This window comes from Bombus terrestris, chromosome 11 (genome assembly GCF_910591885.1).
Source record: "Bombus terrestris chromosome 11, iyBomTerr1.2, whole genome shotgun sequence".
NCBI classification, from domain to species: Eukaryota; Metazoa; Arthropoda; class Insecta; order Hymenoptera; family Apidae; genus Bombus; species Bombus terrestris.
In genome coordinates, this window is record NC_063279.1 from 9861811 (window position 1) to 9883555 (window position 21745).

Genomic DNA, 21745 nt, shown 5'->3' on the forward strand with positions numbered 1-21745 from the left:
TTGTAATTCGAATAATTATATTTCATTTCTTCATATCCGACGTATTCGTCACAACAATTCTAACAATGTTATATGATCGGTACATTACGTAAAGTTAGTGTAAAAAAACAACGATATGTCTACATATGTTCATTCGTTACAAACATTCTTCATGCTGTAATATATATTACAGTAGAGAAGTAATAAAAAAACATTGCAATTCATGTATAGCCGAGGGTTGTTGGAATTTTATCTACAGCATGATTTCCATTGTTATGAATATAATTATTTGTTACATAATCGATGATTTGGTTCGATTTTTTACCATAGATATATTTTTCTGACATTTCAGGAGTTTTTTCTCTTCTTTCATGTATAACAGATTGGTTGAGTCATTGATGAATGATCTTTGTAATATTACCATTTTATGTAAATCATACACATACATGGAAATATTAAAGTTTACTATATAATATTTTCTCAACATTCTTCTATCCACTAGTAAAATTATTATGATAAGTGTACAAGTGTGACTTTTGTTATATAAGAAATCTTTAAGTTTAACGTTTATTTATCACGAATTCACGATTATGTTACGGTGAATAGAGAATAGGCAAAATATCTTTAAATTATTGACAGAGATATAAGGATTGGAAAAACTGGAATAAGTTGTAATTTACTTTAAATATTGAATAATCTCTGGCATAAATACTTGAGAAACTCAAAATTTTTTACTGATATTTGTCTTGATAAAATTATATAAAATACCTGTAATATTCTTCAAATGTCTTTATTCATAAGAAAATTATAAAATCCCAGAAAAATTTAAACAACCCTCGCAGCGTATATTACATAGATATGTATATATAAATTGTATATAAAATAGAACGCATTTAAATTTGTCATTCGTCGACGATGGTCGAGAATTTGGATTCCCAACGGACATGCTGAACATACGAATTTCTCTATTATTATACAAACATTAAGCTCGAGCCATGGCCATCGAATTTTTCGAGGTACTGCACTTTATGAGGTTCATAAGACATCATTCGCGTGTTACTCTTCATTTTATAGAAATTAATCGCTCGTCTTTACACTCGAAACATAAAGTTTCATGAAAACCAATGATTCTTATGCTATCGTAAAATTTTCTAATTTCACTGCATCGAATGTAAAGAAATACAAACGACGAAGAAAGTAAAGAACACTCGTTAAGCGTAGATAACAATAACGCAGAAAAACGAAGTAAAATTTTCGAAAGTAAAATAAATAGTTCACAGACGCATTTCTCGTGTTCCTTCATTCGAACATTATTCCATCTTCCTTTAGCACTTCGATGAAGTTCCGTCATAATTACACGTGTACACACAAGTTATGACGCTCGAATTGTTTCGTCCCATTATTATTTTACCATATTTGCCTCGTGAACGATTTATAAATACCTTAGTTGTTGTAAATATTATTTTCATATGTGATCATAAAATCACTCTCGAGTAGAATGCGTTTTACGAACTATAATTATCTTGTAATATTGCATGGTGCGGCATTAAAAAGTATGTGTGCATTTGTGCGATAACAGAGTGCAGAAATTATTATTCGAATTTTCTTGTTTTCGCTGTTTCATTTCGATTCTAATTTACATAAAGCGAGATTAAGGTGAATTCCATCCGCGTTTGAATAGGTTGATGTGCATCATGTGTATGTAGGTTTCATTTTCAGAGAGCTGTGTACCTTATCTTTTTGGATATTTCTTATTATAGGAGAAAATTGTTTACGGCAGTTATCGATGTAATTATTGCACGTGGAAGCACGAAGGTTGTAAGTAATTTCTATCATTCTCTTGGAATAACAGCAGTCGTTTTTCAATATCAGAAACTGTCCAACGAAGTTAAAATAGAACTTTTGGTTGCTGTCTTCGATTCGCAGGGTGACAAAAGATCAGTTTGGTATTGGTAAAACGGCGGGTATTTGTTTCGTGAACTTTTACTATACAAGTTTCGCGTTTATTTATTTACAACAAAACCAAAGTATTTAAGAACGAAGTTTAGCGAAACATTTTTAAAAACGAGTTACCTACTACTGTATATGAAATGTATTTATGATCAAGAATGATATAAAATGAAATGAAATCGAACTTCCACTATTTTACGTAAGATTATTTTAATCAATAACAAGATGAAATAATAAAAGAAATGCCTGAATTCTGTCATGTAATTCGTTTGAACAGGCCAGTGTCGAAAATTTGGGAAGATATAAAGTGAAATTTGATGTTTTCAAGATACTTATGATAAATGCATGATACAACGGTATTCCTTTTTGGACGAGAGTGTATGGATTTTGGCATAAGAATCTTCCACATTATCCCACGGATCGTACTATCGTTCATATTATAAATCTGTTATTCTTATGGCAATCCATACAACGTATTCACTGCTCAAAACGATGTTACGATAATTTTATACAATGTACAAAGGTGATAGAATATTTCATTTTTTATGATAGAAATTTCTATCGAAACAAGATTGTTAAAAGTTCCGCGATTGGTTCCTTCGATTTAGAGTTTCATTAAAATTTTTATCAGATTTTAGTTTCTTAATTTTCATTAAGCAATTTTATTACATTCTGCAGCTGCTTCGAGCAATGTTACGATAGAAAAATTAAATGCTTGTTTATGTTTCATTGCACGTTTCAATGACTAGGTATAATACGATCTTTTGACTAGCATTACCTAATGAGAAAAGTTAATAAAATTCCTAATACATTTGCATTAAGTTTAAAAAATTCATTCTAAGGAGCACATAGTACTTATAAGTGTAATATTTCCCAACATCTTTTAATTCTCTAAGAAGGCACTATCAAATAATATCGATTACACATAAATATATAAAATACATAAAAAATTCGATAATTTTTAAAAAAAAGTACATCATCATTTTGCTTCTTTTCTAAACTACGCTCTTCCTAATTTTTTTTTTTTTTTTTTTTTTTTCAATAAGCAGGTACCATTCCAGAATTCCAGAATAAATCTTTAAAATTGTTTAATAAAGCAAAGGAAAAAAAAGAAAGTAATTCATTTGGTAGGTTTGACAATGTTCCTCGCGCGTGTCGATAGTACTATCCGTGTAAAAATCATAGGTGCATTGTAAAAAAATACAAGCTTTTCGCGTGTTATCTATCACAAGCTGATCATTTATTTCCATATCGTGTAAAATAGAGATTACTGTGTGAGTAAAAATACTGTTGAAACAATTTGGCTGATAGTGATGCGCGCTTATCACTATTTTACGGTTAATAATTAAACATTATAATCGTATAAACGAACGGTTACGATTGCCGACATTATCACTGACCAATTGAACGGTTCGGTTAATTAACCCGATTAGCCGATCATCGATCTCGAGACACTATTATCGCCTTTTACATTCTGTGACTGATTCACGAGGAATTTGTGTAATTTCTATGTTTCAGTAACACCGCGAACACGTCGTTGTTTCTCGAGGAATCATTATCCGGGTAAGCTAATAAATAATACAATTCGAATAAACCAAAAAGGTCTTTGGTTAATCGCACTTCCGTGTTAGAAAATATATCGAATATTTTCTTCTCTATAGCTCAAAAAAACGATAACGCTAGCTTATAGATTATTTTTAGAAGCACCCTGTATGATTGAGAAGTCATCATCGCCACACGATTCATCGATCTTCGATATCTCTCTTTAGTTATCTCCCTTTTCTTTCAAATAATTCGCGAACAACCATATGAACTTGCGTTTCCTAGCATGAGAATTGCGAACAAATCGCCGCAGTCGAATGGTGGTGTACCGCTTCGAGCTATAAACCTGTAAGTTCTGTAATCGTTTCGTGATGATTTACGTTGCAAAAGAAGAGAACGTTAAAAATTACAAGCTTCAAATTGTTGATATATATACAATCATAGTATATAAGACACGTGATACATAAAATGTATCGCTAAAATTTCGATATTTTATTATTACTTGCTCATTTTTCTATTATTATCGAATTACTGTACTCGAATGCGTCTCATTCGACTCACCAATCCCACGAATCTCCAAATATCCCTATATAACGTTTAACGTTGAAAAAATATCGAATTCCTTTCCTCTCTAACAAGTAATTTACGAAACGTTAAATAATAAATCGAAAGGCAGTGAATTCTACGAAGACAGGATAAACAATTAATTCGTGGAACGGTTATTGGGTAAAACCATCGACTAGTATTGCACGAATATCGATTAAACGTCGGCTAACAAAGTCCAGTATCAATAAAAACTATACCAATGCGCATTGATAATTTCATAGCACAACCAATCATCGGTCAATGTTAATTTACGCGCATAATATCGCACGCAAAGATCCATCCAAATTTGCCACCCTTACTCTCCACGTATTCGTCGCTGCAATTTGATTCGTTCTCTGGTTTTATACAATCCTCTATAAAATACAACACAGTACCGATAATTTCGTCAAATTTCATCAAACGAATATCCTCGACCAATGACAAGCACCTGCGCGTTGCAACGCGTTACCGTCGCGACCAGCTAGATCGCGAGCGCAAAGGAGATCTCGACAAAATCCACCGTCTTGCAAAATACAAATCAGTCGATCGTACGCGATAAGCAGCAAATTCTATCCGTATGTATCGATAGCATTGCAGAGAACGCGTCCATTTCGATCGTCGGATCAATTTGGCACGGACGTACGATCGAAACAGGTCATCCCGTCGCGTCGCTGAAGAGAAAATGTTCCGCGCGAGATTTCCGAGTTTCTGTATGCGTCACGGTTCGCTCCGACCTTCTTTGGTGAACCGAAACGATCGTTGGAAAAAAGATGGCCCGTCCAATCTCGTCGGGTCAAGCCTTTTGTTGCATCGTCGAGCGACAAGCTTCGGGGAGGGTTTTTTCTTAATCGAGGCTCGATCCGCGATATATCACTCACGATCTTTGCTCAGGTCCGATGGTAGCTCGCAGCTGGACGTGGCCGATGTCGTTGGTGATCGCGGCGACGGCGACAGATTCATCCTCGATGTAACCGGAAGCGACAAGCCGGCGGCACTCATCGCGACGTTCAGCGGTATCGTGATGAACGGCTGATTACTCTGCGTCGAGTTAACCGGGGCTACCGTGCCTGCGAAACAATGCCAAAAAACCTCTACTTGGGGAAACAGGAAGAAGGACGGGCACGCGTTTCGCGTCGGGTAAACGTCTGTCGCAAGAGCAAGGTGCCAGTATCCATCTGGGTTTTCGTTTCATTTCATAACGCTCGGCTATCGGAAGGATGGCTGGATGTGTGTGTTTTTTTTAGGGGAGATCGATTCCAGGGGATGATCATGGTTTCTCACCTCCTTCTTGAGAGATTTGCACTGGCTGGCCGTTTTGTCCGATACCGAGCAGAACCCCCGGAGTCGGCGAGTAAATTACTGTCTGTGGCATCTGGTACATTATACCTGCGCAGAATCACGGTCGTTTTCATGAGAAATGACATGACGATCGATTAATCATTTTGTGGTGAATAAATGTCTATCGATAACGATAACGGTGTGATTCAACCCTTATTGCAGGCAATCCAGATTCCACGGTTATTCAACGCGCGTACAAGTAAGCTTGAAGCTTCAATATTTGAAACTTTCCTGTAAATTTCGACGTGAAGATGTTTAAAGAACGAACAATGAAAACTCTGTTAAGAGAAATATAGAAACAGGCATCCGATTGGCCGCAATAGGGTTGATATTGGACTTAATGGGTGGACGAGTGGTTAGAATTAGTAAATGTAAATAGTTTTTAAATGTACAGTTAACGATTTTTGGCATCACATACATTTTTGTTAGAGTTTATGAAGAGGAAGAGAACGGAGCGAGGCGGTGTAACGGATTCACTCATAACCGTCTGCTTTTTGGGTTTCTTTCACTACTTAAATCGATCGGTCGTAGGTCGAAAACACCGCTAAAAATATATATTTACGTAATCGACGTGATACGAAGGATGATATAAAGCAATGACATAATCATTAATGTGACATAAAATAGAGATGCACACGAAACGTTATTAGATTTTTAGAAATATAGATTAATAAACATTTATATTCAACATCTGTCTCTTCCGTATTTTACAATTACTCGTTCGAAAATCTTCAGATATCTTGTAAAAACGACACTTGTATTAAAATAAACTATAAGGTTGACGTACTGTGTACCAAGAAAACTAATACAAGAACTGTTTCAGAGGAAATTCGATAAAGCACTAACAGAGAGTAATGTTTACTCTGAAACAGTAAAATTCTGTAATTGGACCTGGTTCTTCTTATCTATTCAAATATCTACACTTTATTATACAGTAATCATTATTATTTCATACATCGATAGATAAATATATTATAGTTTTTATCTACTTTAACGAAAGTTATCTTCTCATAAGGTCTTGTAAAACGAAAACCGATCATCGTAAGTAACCTTACATCTAACAGATTCTATATCAAAGTGAATATTTTTACAGATGTACGAAAGAATCACCAATAGATGTTCCATCGAAATCTATCTTCTATCCTTCATTTCGGATCAACTAATCGGCCGATAATCTTACGCAAAGTAAATGAAAGCGAAGAATTTAGCAAAATCGTCAGAACGATGAAGAGGCAAATGAAAATTATAAAAGAGAAAGAAGTTTGAAGGAACGATCGAGTTTCGATCGGAGGGTAAAAGATCGGCGGGACGCGGATCGTGTTGGTCGGAGATATGAACGCGTGGCGAGTTATCAAAATTCCGGCGGGGAGACTGTTTGTGCCGCGGGGAACAATGGAAAGGCGAAAAAAAACGTACGTCATGCGATCGGTAAGTCGGATGGCATCCACTCCATATATTAGCATCGATATTTATGTGTACACCTGCATCGGAGCGCGGCTTTCGACCGGATCTTACTTCCCAGTTAGGCAGCGCGTCGTTGTCTTAGTTTGGTCATCGCGGCCCGTACAACTCCTTATGTACTCCCCTACACGGATAACCTCGTCATCGCTCGCACACTTTTCGCATTTTAAGTGTCCTCTTTCCTTTATCTTCTCCCTCTCTTTTCCCCTCTTTTCTCGCTCGCTCACACGCGATCGCGCGCGCGTACGCATCATATACGTTTTACCTCTTCTGTGATACCATTCTCTCGTTCTCCGACGTTTCTCTCCTCTCCTCTCCTGCTCTCTCTCTCTCTTCGTTCTATCCGTATCTATCCCTTTCTCTGTCTACCGACCTACCTGACTGATTGGATTGTACACGTTTGCCTTTGCTCGACTACCTACGGCCTGGCTCTAACGATTTTCCACGCCACGGCTTTTACCGCTTGCTACTTAGTCCGCGACTCGCGACTCCTGCTACGCCCACGGGGAAATTCGTTAATTACTCGCCACGTATGCGCAGCTGTACGATTGTCTTTCGTACTCGGCGTGGCACGGGCCGAGAATCGCGGAACGGACAGGTGAAATTGTTCTAGCAGGACGGAAGGGAGGAAACCACGCTTGGGAAGCATCCACGTTCGACTAGATAGCCATTACTTGGATGGAAAAGTTGGCGAGGATACTCCACGTACGGAACTTTTGTCGTTAATAAATCCTTTATTCGAGAGCATACATGGTGTTCTGTGTAAATTGTCTTTAGTTCCTTCTGAAAATGTACGACGAGAAAAGTTTCATTCGCTTGGGATGGAAACACGCAGGATGTTTCTAGGTAGATAGTTTTTGGTATGTACGTTTACCTGAGTGATTCTTTGAGAGATCCTTTGACACAGGAGAATCGCCATCGCTGGTGTCTCCGTCGCTTTCGTTCGCGCAAACGTCCGATCTAGGTGAAGTGCCGTCTTCCTGGAACAATGAAACGAAATTTGTTGGTACGAACGGTGCACGTACATTGATCGTATTTGAAATAAAAACGTTGTTTACGAGTCCTGAAGATAATTCTGGTTAATTCGTACGAAGATAAAATCGATGAGAGAATAACAAATAGGAAGAGAAAAAAAGACAGAAGCCAGCGTGAATCAGATTTTAATTTTGTTTGCATACATTAAAGTTCTCAAGAACGTGTCGCCCTGCTACAAAATTTATGAATCATCGTTACAAGGTTCTTGCCTCGTTCTATAAACCACTACTCCTAGAATTCTGCCTACAATTCATATACCTAACATAGGATGTACCTGCAATTTTAACCAACGCAAATTAATTAAAAAACCCGACATTCTTCTCTCTGCCCAACGTTCGAAACTTCTATTACAGTAAACGAACGAAAATCAAAGTTGAACTATCGTCAGAATCGATCGTTTCATCGACCGGTACCGGGCAAAGCTTCACGACAACGTCGTGAAAACGATATCACGATGACGTACGATCTGTATCAGGTCCGTAAATTCCGGATGCCTAACGAGCGATGCGGCGACAAGCAGAAAACAAGCCAGAAGAGAGGAGAAGCATCGCGGCTCGATTCGTAGCCTGTAAATCGTAGATAACGCCTCTGTAATAATATCGGCGAGCCAATCAAACGGGCAACTAACCAATCAATCAAGTGGAGCCTACCAAGCAACTAAGCAACCAACGAAACAACCAACGAACCAACTTACCTACCTACCTACCTAGCAGGGAGAGATGCGCGAGCTTGTTCGCGCGCCTTATATGGCCATCCGCGCGGCCTCAACTCGTACCGCGCTTCCACGGCAGATTCTCACAAATTTACGCAGGACTACGGTTTCCCCGGGTGACTTTCTCTCCCCCGGTCATACCGCCACCACCGACGGATAGCTTTTTTTCCCTAGGCTTAACCGTTTGTGCGCTGAACCTGTGCGTTTTATACATGCATTTCGACTCGTTCGTTAGGACGCATGTGTGTATACACGTGTCGACCGACGGTCGCCTTCGAGAGAAAGCAAATCGACCAGTCGAGAGTAAGGAACCGATGCTCTTCGAGAGAATTAGGAAGTGCCCGTCTTTCGACTGCCAAGGAAGCACCGATTTGGCGAACTATTCCGTTCGTGGTTGTTTGTTTCGTTCCGGAAGATAGTTTCGACGATTTCGTATTATAGTAGAATTCTATTCGGAATCTTGGTTCCTGGACTATCGAATTCTCGTTCATACGAATCTCCATACTTTAGTTTGCGAATTACCGTCCTCCTGAATCCGATGGAATCTGCTTAGTTTGGTTCATGAACTTTTGCGAGTTACGTGCATTTATTTGAGAACGTGAATTCTTATTATTATTAATGTCGGAAGTTAGAAGAAATCTCAGGCAATGGGAAGCATCGATGAATTCCATGTTTTTCGCCTGAGCTCGGACAAATCGGGTTTTACCGTAGCGATAGGAATTGAAGTTTTTATTAACGGTTTCGTCACGATGTCGTTGATCAGCTGTATTTCTTTTTGGTTAATCGTAAGTCAGTAGTAAATTTGTATTACGGTAGAATGTACTACATGAAACGATTTAGTGATACTGATTTTAAGTAATCCGGCATGGATGTCCGTGTAGTTGGGAAGATTGAAAATGTCGAAAATAATTCGAGTTAATTGAAGTACTGTACTTTCGAATCGGTAACTGATCGAGCAACTCGATCACGTCCGTTGTTTTCTAGAAGAAAACTGATATACCAAAGAAATAGATGTTTCGCAGAAACGTATACGGTCAAAAAAATGAAACGTCCTTTAGCCTCGGAAAAATAAGGAGCAAGGAAAGGGATCTCGAGTGCGCTGTAAGGGTTCAACATTCCAAAAATAGTTGAAACCGAGTCAATTAATTAGACTGCTCCACTTTCCAACCAGTCATTCACCAAAGACTTCAATTATGTCTGCGGTGAAATATATCATTTATCACTTACGAGTAGCAAAATCGAAGCTCAAAAAGCGTCTTTAAAAAATAACAAACTTTATCTTCAAAAATCACTTATTAATAAAAAAAAAAAAAAAAAAAAAAAAAAACAAAGCATATTTACAATTTGATACGAACGTACGGTATAAAATTGGAAAAGTAGTCTAAATTACTCGAATCATCGATCGAACAGCCCGCAATTGTCCTTTCGATCCACGTCGAAGCTAAAACACTCTCACGCAAAAATTCGAGAGTCAAATCACATTCCATGCATGAAACACGGAAGCTAAGAGAGTGTCTCAACTTCCGTGAAGCGTCAAATCGTTCTTAAGTCGTAAGCTCGGAAGGCTGGTGGCCGTGGCATCGTGACGGTTCGTGGAGGATTTCCAAAAGTGCCGGGAGGGCTGGTTTCGCGACCCTCGTCCGCGTGCAGCAGGCGTTGTGTCGACGATCACTTCCGAGTCGTATTTGTACCCCCCATTACCACGGGTGTGTATAGAAGGCGCGACAAAAACCGGCATTCCTGATTCTTAAGTTGGACTCTATATAAGTATCTGCCATCGCGAACATTGCCTGTATATGGCGACAACCAGGCTTTGACAAAGGTGACCGTATATGGTATTCTGCTTCCACCTTCCATACCTTCTCTCTCTTTTTCTCCCTCTTTCTTGCTCTCTCCCTCTCTTCCCCCGCCTTCTTTCTCTTTTCCCTTCCATCCGATTACTCCCCACCTGTTTCTGCCCTTCTCTTTTTCGCCCTGCCAGCCACCAGGAGAGCCGGCTGTTGTCTTCGTCGTTTCCTCGTGGCCGCGATCCACCAGGGTGCCCTCTTAGCGAAATGCATCATAATCGTTAAGTCGTTAGATCGTAAATCGTGGCTTGAAACCCCCGCCGTAAACGTGCCCCGTATCAAACCACCGTCAAGGGAGAGAGCTTTTCAACGTTCCTTTTTCTTTTCTTTTTTTCTTTTTCATTGTCATTACGGTGGACAAAGTTTCGATCCGATTTCTTTTACGTACTAATGGGGTGTTTAGCGCATCCTAGGTTTTTGCGTCTCTTTTTATTTATTAGCTTAGCGTTTTTTTCGCGCAGGCTTGCAGAAATATCGTCTTCAACTCTTTCAGACTTGTCACACTCAAGATCCAAAATGTTTCTTTTTTTTTTCTTAATCCTTGTATGGGAATTTTTGAGTGGAAGATTGTTTCAAGTCCGAGAAAGGGATGTGAAAGATGAAAGAGAATTTCATCTTTCACTTTAAGAGAATTAATTTGCTTTTTCTTTTGAAATTACGTTGGGACATTTGTGTCTGAAAGAGTGAAACATTAAAGCAATGTATAGGAAAGTTCAGGAGAAACGATTTTTAAAAAGAATCGTTAAATTTGAATAATCCGTGCGTATCGAGAAGCAGACCTACCTTGTGAGTTATGTTGAAAGGATGATTGGCAAAATGGAATACTGTTGATCGGTGTCTTATTCTCAAGCGGATCGGAATATTCTTTCTTTACAATAATGATCGCAACGTAGATAGAATTATTATTTAATCTTGTATAATTTAACGCATCTCGTTGGTTCTAATTCTTAACATAACTGTTTTTCCTCTGCATTATCTATCGCATCAAGGGCTGATTATTGTTCTTCGATAATTACATATACGAAATTTTACGTTAATTCTTTAAAACAGAGAAAATAAAAATCGTCTTAAAGTGTAACAGGAGTCTTATCGCGTTAATAATTATTCTTCATCCGTTTACGAATGATACCGCTGTTCTCTACGTTATTTACAAAACAAAAGTGATTTTTCAAACTACATAAGACAACAAGTACCATTAAGTTAAATGTAGCAACTCGTTTAGGCTAATCGCGAGAATTATATTCACGCACAGACGAAAAGTAAAAAAGCGTCGATACGATCTCGTCGATAAAGCAACAACAAAATCCAACATAAAATTAATATAAAGAAACACAATTCTAAAATATCTTACTTTTTCATTCTTCGTTTAAATAACAATGCCGCTAATCGCAAGAAACCAAGTTAAAAGTGGCTCGATCGTGTTAATACCCCTCTTTGATTGAGGCTAGTTTCTTTAATCATCTCGACGCAACTAGTTTAACGTTTCACGCGAAACTATTACCTAATCGTACAGAAATTCCTTTCTTTCGTTTTATACGTTTCTTCATCGTCTTCGTGATCGTTATCAACGTGGTGATCCGCGCGGCAAACAGGATGTAGAATTAAAGGTACGAATTATGTATCAAATGGTCGATCGAACGGTATCTTCGCTAAAACAGGCGGCTTTTTTTATACCTACCTGTTCGCAAACGACTGGCACCTTGTGCCAATAATTGTTGGCATTCGTGTGTATATCGGTTAACTGTATCGTTTGACGAAACGACGACCAACACTGTCATGGGACCGTATTATTAAGCGAAACAATATAATACGTACGTGTAATATAAATATTATCACAGTATTTTACAGTACACTATTTACACATGTGATACATAAAAACTAAGGCACGCCAGCCGTACATTTCGTGATTACCGTGTTGCGTTCAGGATTATCGTATAATCGTAAAGTTAATTATATTATTTGTACTTTGTGCGTCGACGGGAGAGACCACGGATAAATTACATTTCTATTCGGATTTGCGATTTTTCTTTCTTTTTTTCTTCTTTTTTTTTTCTTTTCTTTTCTCTCATCCATATTTTTTTCTTCTCACGTTTAATCTCCCTTACTTTTGCGCCTGCACGTAATGCTCTCGTGTGCTTATTCGTTTTGTTTCGCGTTTTCACCTTCCTTTCTTCCGACGTATAAACGTTTATCTATTTTACCTATCTACCCTCTATATTTATATATTTATATATATTTATATGTATCTGTTCTTCTTTTTTTTTTTCCAAAAATATTTTAAGCGATACAAAAAAAAAAAAAAAAAAAAGGAGAGAAGAAGAGAAAACAACACACCACACGTACACACACACGTAGACATGCATATTGTGTGAAGAGGGAGGAGAATCGAGGTTTTCTCTACTTGTGGAAGAAACTTAAGGGAAAGGGAAACGGAAGAGGGGGGAAATGGAGAACAGGCGGGGCTCGCCTGGGAATTTAAATTAACAAGGTATTTTAAATACTAGCTACTTAATCTACGAAAGAGAAAAAAAACAAACAAATACTACACATGCCACTTTCAGTACAAACACATTACGGAACAATGTACGATGCACACAACAATATCTATATATGTATATATATATAGATAGATATATATATATATATATATACATGTATGTATGATGTATATATATATATTCAATGCGCAACAATGCCAAGCGTGCACCGCCGGGTCTACTGGCTCGGACTCGCACCCACGTACTACGATTTCTCGTTTCTTCGTTGGCTTTTTTTGCGTTTCGTCCCGGGGAACGAAAGGCGAAACGTCTCGACCCGAACGACATGAGTATTTGAAAAAAATAACGGATGCCTCGATAAGGATATTTGATGGGAGGGAAAAAAGGGGGAACGCTCGGACGATTCGATTTTTCCTCTGATTCCGACCTCGCCAAATCCCATCAACTACTAGGTACGATGTTTGTTACAATATAAAAGTACGATCGAGCGATTTGGAACTGAAGGGAGCCAGCGAAACGCTAATTGGGAATCGTACTTTCTACGATGGTTTTTCTACGCCGGTAAAATGGATACCACTGCTCGAAACAATTAAGAGAATACGGCCATTCTCGGTTATGCGTTCGAATAAATCGAATGTCGAGGATGAAATAACGATACTCGCGATCATTGTTAAACTCACTCTCCGAGTTTCGTAACGTTTGGCTCCCTTTGCGAGAGGATTGTCATTCCGATGGACGATTCTTTAATTACCTTTGAGCAGATCGTGGAATACTATCGACATCGTTAAATACTATCACGGAATTAAATTACGAATGATCGAAATTTATTTTTCGATTGTCAAATCACGGTTCGCCTCAGTTCCATCTGATTCTCGTTGCTCGGCAACGATCGATCAACTTACAACGTATATACAGATCTTTAAATAAATAAGAGAGATTCTATCGTTGTAAAAGATATAAATACGATCAAAATAGAAAGAAGAGAAGATGATATATATATATATATACACGTATATATATATATATATATATATAATACACGGCTCCTCGAGTAATTCATCACATGAGTTACTATCCTAAGTGCACGATTAAGAACTGCCTCTCCATTCTCGTTTTGATAAACGAAAATTTCCATCGATACGTGTCTTTCTATGAGCTTCGTTCGTTTCGCAAAGAAGTACGACTCGAACGAACCACGTATCGTAGAAAAAAGTCTTTGGACTTTGATTAACGTATAGATCCAGCCATTAAAAATCTCTATTTTCTGAATTCTCTAATGCCTTAATTAATCTTTAATCTCGTTTTCTTATCACGAGCGTCATAAAAAAGAGAAAAAAAAAAAGAGAAAAAGGAAAATGATTGTAGCTAAAGTTTCCAGCATTTCGAATATCTCTATCGAGATCGTTGTCTTTTTATGAATCGGTCTTTTACGGTGTTTAAATTGTGAAACAAGCGAAATTATCAAACTCACGCAAATTACAAAATATCTTACTCGATACTTAATTATTAAAATTATGGAGCAAACCTTTGCTCTATGGATATTATAACGGATATTTCTATAAAACTATGTGTCAATTAACGTATTTATGAAAATCGTAAATTCCATGATTTCAATTGTTTCTTTAAACTCGAACTGTCGAGAGCAAGAGGACGGTCGATTTCGTTGACGATCGTTCGGAGAAAATTCATCGATCATCTTCGTCGTTGTTCACTCGGGTAGATTAAAACAACGTGGACGTAAATCTCGTATACATTTACAGTACGCGTCGACTGGACTAGATTTATACGTTGGAAACGGAACACCGTACGTTTTCTTGCGCTCCGATCGGTTTTCATTGAAAACACCATCACACGCCTCGGTTAACGACAAGCGTCGCTCGATCACGATTGATTTCCAAGAATATGTCGCGTCGATCAATCGCGGGACTCATAACAAAACCGACTCTTGTAAGATCTTTCAATCTTTTAGACAACAATGTATTTCTAGTAACCAGCTACGTTCACATTATGATGGAATCGATGTTATAAAAAATGATCTAAAAAGCAATCGTGACTTGTCATCGAATGAAAATTAACCGGTTCTATAAAAACTTTTATCGCACAGTCCACAACGTTATAATTTTATTGAATATCATCAGCGAGTATTACCGGTAGGCTCATAGAATACTTTATATAGCAAAAATGAAATGTATCGACCAGAAATTACAAACGTTAAACCATTCTTTCGTTTTCCTGGAGAGAGATAAACGCGTGGACAAGGGTTGCTTTTATTACGAGCCCTTAAATTTGTTAAACTTGAAGAAAGCACTGCTCCCTGAGCCTATCAATATAACATATTTATTATACCTTGAAACAACGAATAATAATCGAACGGTAATAGTTCTTAATGTATTAAGTACCGAAATGCTGCTATTTTAAGTACTGTTCGACCCTATCCTGAGGATAACAGGTGTCCTTAGAAGCCTTCTACTTGCGATACCGAGTCGAAAGAAGAGTTAATTGCCTGAAACTCTTCCCAGCGAGCCAGCCGTGGCAAAACATCGTTCTGATTGTCGTTAACAACTGTACTAGGATCTCGAAGCGCGCGCGCGAGCGCACGTTACCATAAGTAGTCTCGATTTTACCTCGTCGACTGATTTGGTTAAATCTTTTTAGTGCACCTGGCACGCAATTATGCGAGCTATTTTCTCGCTGTTAGCGTTCTACTCGGTCGTTTCATAAGCCTTAGCATTGACGTATCGCGAGAAGCGGATTTGTCGAGAGATTTATCGATAAATTAATTCAGAAACGACAGGAAATTATGCAAATATATATATAATAAACGGGCATATCGAATGCACGGAAAATCGATGATTTCATTGAAATAAAGATTTATTTGAATTGGAAAAAAGAAAGATTTATGAAACGATCCGGTAGAGACGTTTAATTTCGTTTCAAGTTTTTGCCAAGAAAATAATTAATAACTTGTAATCGATATTAAATTATATAGAAAACTATTTCTTATAGAGGATTGAACACGTTAAACACGTTCGTATCATTGAGTCAACTTTTCTAATTATTAGTCCGGCTACGATCTTCGAAGTTTTATCTTTCGAATTTCAATAAACTTTTATAAATAAAAACCTTCTTAAAGAGAATCTTCGTACAAAATTAAAACAAGAGTCAGCGCGTAAATATCAATAAACGTTATTTCATATTTTTCTCAAACAAACAATTTTTAAAGATAGAAAGATACTATCGATGATCCAAATGACGTAGCAGGGTTTTAATCAAACGAAACTTCACTTCCTTGAGATTTACGTCAAATTAATCGTGAACGTGCCGGGTGTTCGGCATATTAATCTCTAGGATCGTAACTAACGTCATTCGCGCTTCGTACGAGATGCTACTCTCCTCCCTACACGCACATACACACGAAAAGAAAATAACCGTACTTTCATTGACACCGGATGTGATGCGCCTCATCGAGAATTTCGATATTCATCGTCCGGAAAAGAAAGTCGGATGTCGTCCGGAACTTCCTTCGTCACGCTGATTCGTTATTCAGCTTGCAAACGACGTACGATTTTACGTCCATCGAACGACGCGTTCTCGATATAACGAAGCATAACACAACATAATAAATCCATCGTAACGATAATACGTCTATTCTTTAAAACGCCTCGAAAACGATCAAAGCACCGTGGAAAGAAAAGTTTAACGCGTTCCCGCGCACCTAACTTGTACGCGATGCACTCGCACCATGGACGGAATTGCAGCGACGCCGAGGCGTCTGTTCGAGGAGCCCTTTGCCGCCGTGAAAAGTAACTAGGAAACAGAAGAGAAGCTTCAGGAAACCTAGCAAGCATTTCTACAGGCTCGAAGCACGGATCGTTGAAAGAAAGACCACAACTTGGTTTTATTCTTCACCGATCCTGCTTCTTGCTAATGAAATCGCTAGAACGATTAAGTTCCCCCATGGAATCCAGTTGAGCTGTATAACGAAACCATTCGAGCCTATATACGGAAAACACAATAATCTTCGTGTTCTTCAAACCTACTGTCGTTCAACCAATTTATATCCATCCGCAGAATCTACGTATCTACTCCAACATCGAGTAAATCTCGTAGCGCGTATCGCGCGAACACGAAACGGCCGTTCGAAGTCGACAATTGTCACAGTCAATCGACGACAGACGTCGTGCGCGATAAGCGTACGCGGATAATTGCGGTTACGCCGGTGGTTCGTGACGGCGACGGTAGTCTTCTAACTGCGCGGATACCGACTCTTATCGAGCATCTCCTCTCTATATCCACGGACACGTTCAACCTTACGTTCTTTTCTCCCTGTACCTCTTCCCTGTCTCGATATTCCGTAGTCATTGATCATGGAAGATCATACGCGAATCGAACACGGTAGCCAGCGATGGATACAACGGATGCAACTGACGACGTGACGAATGCAACTGGCGATGTAACAGATGCGAGTGTGCGATGCATCGGACACGGACAGCTGGTAAGAGTCGGAGGACAAGCGATAGTTTCAAGTACTAACTAGGGTAGTACTACCGTTGGGGATGCGAATGCGACATGTGAGGATGGTAGGCGGCGTGATGGGGTGGCAGAGGCGAGGGACAGGACTGTTGATAGGGACCACCGGCTAACATGGGCCCAGGACTGGAACAGGGTACCAGGTGCGAGCTCGGCGAGGCCGCGTGCGCATGCGCAATCAAGTGCGCGTGCTGCGCGTGCGAGGGTGGCGCGTGCTGCGAACCCGGCGGCGGTGGCGGCGGCGGGGGTGGCGGATGGCCAGGAGGCCCTCCGGTCGGTCCGCCACCAGGATAACCGCCGTGCAGCGAGCCACCGTGCGGCGAGCCATACACCAGTTGCCTTACTTTCTGCTCGTCGTCGGCTATGTTGTAGGTCAGTTCGGTCTCCTCGAACCCGGTCGCGGACATCCTCTGGTCGCCGGAGGAACCGGAGGCGGGAGGGTCCGGGCTGTTCAGACAGGTCTGGATCAACGCCTTCCCGGCCTCGCTCGTTATCATCGGCTGCAGCTTTCGTGTCGCGAACGTGTACACATGCCCGGTCTCGCTGGCTACCAGCAACATCACCTGTGTACCTGTCAGTGTCGACAGCTCGTACGCCTGCAACCAGAGATAACGATTAATTAGGGATGTCCCGGGCTCCTTCTTCGGATCGTATTAACGACGCTTCGCTCCAGATTTTTTCTTCTCTTTGCACTTTTACCCTCCGTCTTTTCGGACTTTGGTTTTTCTCTCTTTTCATTGATCGAATACTGGTTTTAGCCGTTTTTAAGCGAGATGGCTTTTAATCGAAGAAAAGTTTTTTCGGGAAATTGAAGAACGATAGAAGAGTATAACAATGAGACGCTTGTGTTTCCCGTTCGATGAAACTACAAGTTTGAAGATCGAACGTATCGTAAATTTAACTCGCTGCATTGCAAATTCATATCTAATTAATTAAGATAGTATCTGCCTAAAGAATCAAAGTACGCATGTAAATAAAGTAGCAAACTTAGATTCTCGAAAGCAATGTTTTCCATTCGACTCTTGAACGATCAACGTATATTACAAATACTCGCTACTCAGCGATCTTTATAGAGCGGTGTTATGCAAATTATCACCGCCTGCACAATCATTAATATACAATTCTTTTAAATAATTAAACGAACACACACGAATAAAAAACGATACGCGCACTCAGCGCTTTATGTTCGAGAGATTATACCTTGTAATGACATAATAATTATCAAGGTTTACCGAAGCGTTTACTAGCGTGGTGCGGATGGAATTCTTTCTTTTTGTAGTGAAAACTGACGGCCCGCCATTGTATATTTAAGTTGAATCTAAATTATAAAAATTCAGCCTACTAACAAGAAACCTACCGGTCGAGGGGAAACAACGCAACCATAACATGAATAAACATAGTGGAACGTTATGAAAGCGTTGTCTTTAACTTAGATCAGAATGTTGCTACGTGTTTACGCTCAAAGAAAGTATTTTGTTTACTTAACGTTTGTAATTTATATATTTTTTAAAATCGAACCAATCTATCGATTTTCATATGTGTAACGCAAAATTCTATATTTTTTTATCTAGAACACTATGATATTGGGTGATTAATTTTCAGCTTACAAGATCCAGAAATCTACAATTTTTGTACTAAGAAAATTTTCTTATTTGTACCGTGTTTTGCGATTCATTTTCTGATTACTTTCTGTACATTATTGATTGATAAATCATTTTAAATAATGTAAACATTATCATTATAATGTAAATATCGTACAGATAAAAACTTTAGAAAAATATTTGATTCGGTGCGTTAGAATTGTACATTTTATCGTTTTAAGAACTGTTAGAAATTGGGAACTTTTTTTTTTTAGCAATACGTAATTCTTTTAACACTACCTACGAATTCAGCCTAATATTTAAATTCGTACTTTCTCTTACATAATACCCCTGTTTATTTTAAGTTTAACGTAAGTTTCCAGTTTTCCAATAATGTTATAAAGCAGTTATGTCAGTTTCGTGTCAAAACATAGCTAATTATAGAGATCCGTCTTTAGAAAAGGGGAACAATCTATCTTTGGTTTTCTATATTTGTATGAAAGATGCAATTTGCCTTAGGTTCTTCTACGGATTTAGCTACTCCGCCGTTTGGATCAGATAAACAACTGTAACATGATTAAATTAATGTTAAATTCAAAAAGTCTGACTTAAAACAACTTTAGATTATTTTCAGATTATTTACTCGAGGGATACGTTGTTAATAAAAAGTTTATAATTATAGTGAGCGATAAAAGGTAAACAAAAATAGATACGTCATTTTCGGGAAATTAAAATAATACGCTTTTTAGATGAAAGATTAAGTTTGACGTGACAAGACGTAAAAGCAATTTTTACGATATTTTGTAGTGGCTACAACGCGTTCGTTACCTGAAATATAAAATACAACGTTAATGTCAATATAGAGGTGCAACCGTTTACAGAATAGATTCTGTTGTGTACGAGGCTTTAACAAAAAGAAAAAAAGCACACATAAATTTTCTAACTTAATCGTGTAATTTATAACTTTAAACGTATATTTATTTACTGATTATCGTTAAACGACCTCGCTAACTATTTTTATGTAAATTATATATAATTAAGATTAGAGAACCAAGAAATATGTACGGTCGATTCGTAAAATGAGTCATATAACAAGTGCTTATCACAAGATCATATCATAAAATCACGACCTATGTACTATAGCTTTCTTGGGCGTATTTTGATACTAAAATTACCAAAGCTGTCAAGATGACCAATTAGTAATCTTTCGTAGTAATTTCATAGATTACAACGCTGCATTTCTAGGGATTTTTTAATGATTTTTTGTAATGCATTATGTATTCTTTCATGTACCATATGACTTTCTTATTTTACCATTTTCATCTTTCTGATACAAATTATATACTTTTGTAGTCAGCAGTTCTAACGGTAATCCAAAATACACGATTAAGTTACTGGCGTACAAATATATACGACAGCGAAAGCACAGTTGTCACTCATAAATCGCGCGCTCGCTAAACTCATCGGCTTACGTTTGATTTGCGCAATACGCGCAGCCACACAACCATAATACACTATTTACATTTGCTATTTGTGTCATGTACTTTCTTATCTCTAATCTCTCGTCAATTTTGAACGCACTTAAACACCATGTTCGATATAGGACCGATTCAATGATCACACGAAAAGAAACGATCGATCGTGACGATCGATCATCGATACCCGACGGTTCAACACACTGTTTTTGCGACAACCGTTTTAATTAACGGGAGAAATAAGGTCGACAGGTTTGTCGGATACGAACCTTCTTCATGATTCCGGTTTTCCTCTTCGAGAAGGTAGTATACCTCCGTAGTTTATTGTCGATGTACTCCATTTTAATCTTGACCCGTCCTTTGGTCTTCTTACCGTTCGAGGGGGGTGACTTTTTCGGCTGGCCCAAACTCGTAAATGACTCCTCGAGATTATCGGGGACACAGTCTGTGGACATTGACATGGCCTGCTGTTGCGAAAGTGCCTGCCGTGCGTTACTGTCATCGTAACAGACGTCCGAAGTGGTCCTCTTGATACCCCTCTGTACAGATCCCACGCCGGCATTCGGTGCGCCTGCAGCGGCCGCCGCTGCCATCATGGTGGCGCCACCGCGGCTTATTTGAGAAGTTGTAAGTTGGGAGGTGGACGGTCGGCCGTACATTTCCGAGCCAGCGTCGCTGCCTATCATCCCCATGCTGTAGCCAAGACTTGCGTACCGACTATCTCTTCCGCCGCTAGGGTTGTCCATTACGGACTCGCGCACATTTATTCCCTTTCCCTCGGCCCTTCTCCGCCACGGAATCGCGAAAACTCGGCGCAATGTTTCCCACGTGATCAACCATCTAGAGGAACACGGGACAACAACGCGCACTGTACGAGCGCTCCCCGCGAACTGAATGCGCGCAGAGTATCGTAACTTGACCTACGTGCTAGCGCGGTGCCTTCGTGCGTTCCTGCGCAGCTGCTACCCCCACCACGCGCCACGCACGCGATAAAAAACTAGTCCACTCGATCGAGATAGACTCACCTGGACGAAGATCTTTAAAAATTTCTTCGTAGAAAAATTAACGGATCAACTGTGGTCCTTGATCTGGCGTTAAATCGGTTTTGCGCGAATTTGATATCCCAAAATTTGCGGCTGAAAGATCGCGCGGAGTGGTACAGGAATCAGCGAGAGGGCGTCCCCGGCTGCCATATTTAGAAGTAGACGTTACC

The 21745-nt window shown here is 39.0% G+C and overlaps 1 protein-coding gene across 2 annotated transcripts; it reads right to left on the reverse strand.

The window, feature by feature from the left end:
- LOC100649663 (serum response factor homolog) lies at positions 1-21552 on the reverse strand. 2 transcript variants are annotated; one of them, XM_003398903.4, is made up of 5 exons: positions 20802-21552; positions 17822-18073; positions 7730-7835; positions 5338-5442; positions 1-5123 (listed from the first exon to the last, which is right to left on the reverse strand). In XM_003398903.4, exons 1-5 carry the CDS (start codon positions 21276-21278, stop codon positions 4927-4929), a joined length of 1137 nt encoding a protein of 378 aa, XP_003398951.1. In that variant the 5' UTR covers positions 21279-21552; the 3' UTR covers positions 1-4926. The 2 variants fall into 2 exon arrangements, with proteins under 2 accessions (XP_003398951.1, XP_048266520.1); XM_048410563.1 differs by lacking the exons at positions 1-5123; positions 5338-5442 and adding an exon at positions 6507-7638.
- Between the last annotated feature and the right edge of the window lie 193 nt (positions 21553-21745).

Coding starts and splice junctions, on each gene's coding strand:
- LOC100649663 (XM_003398903.4), bottom strand. CDS start 21,278: ATGGACAACCCTAGCGGCGGAAGAGATAGTCGGTACGCAAGTCTTGGC. Junction 18,074..20,801: donor AAACCGGAATCATGAAGAAG/GTTCGTATCCGA, acceptor CTCTGGTTGCAG/GCGTACGAGCTGTCGACACT. Junction 7,836..17,821: donor TAGCCGACGACGAGCAGAAA/GTAAGGCAACTG, acceptor TCATTGTTCCAG/GAAGACGGCACTTCACCTAG.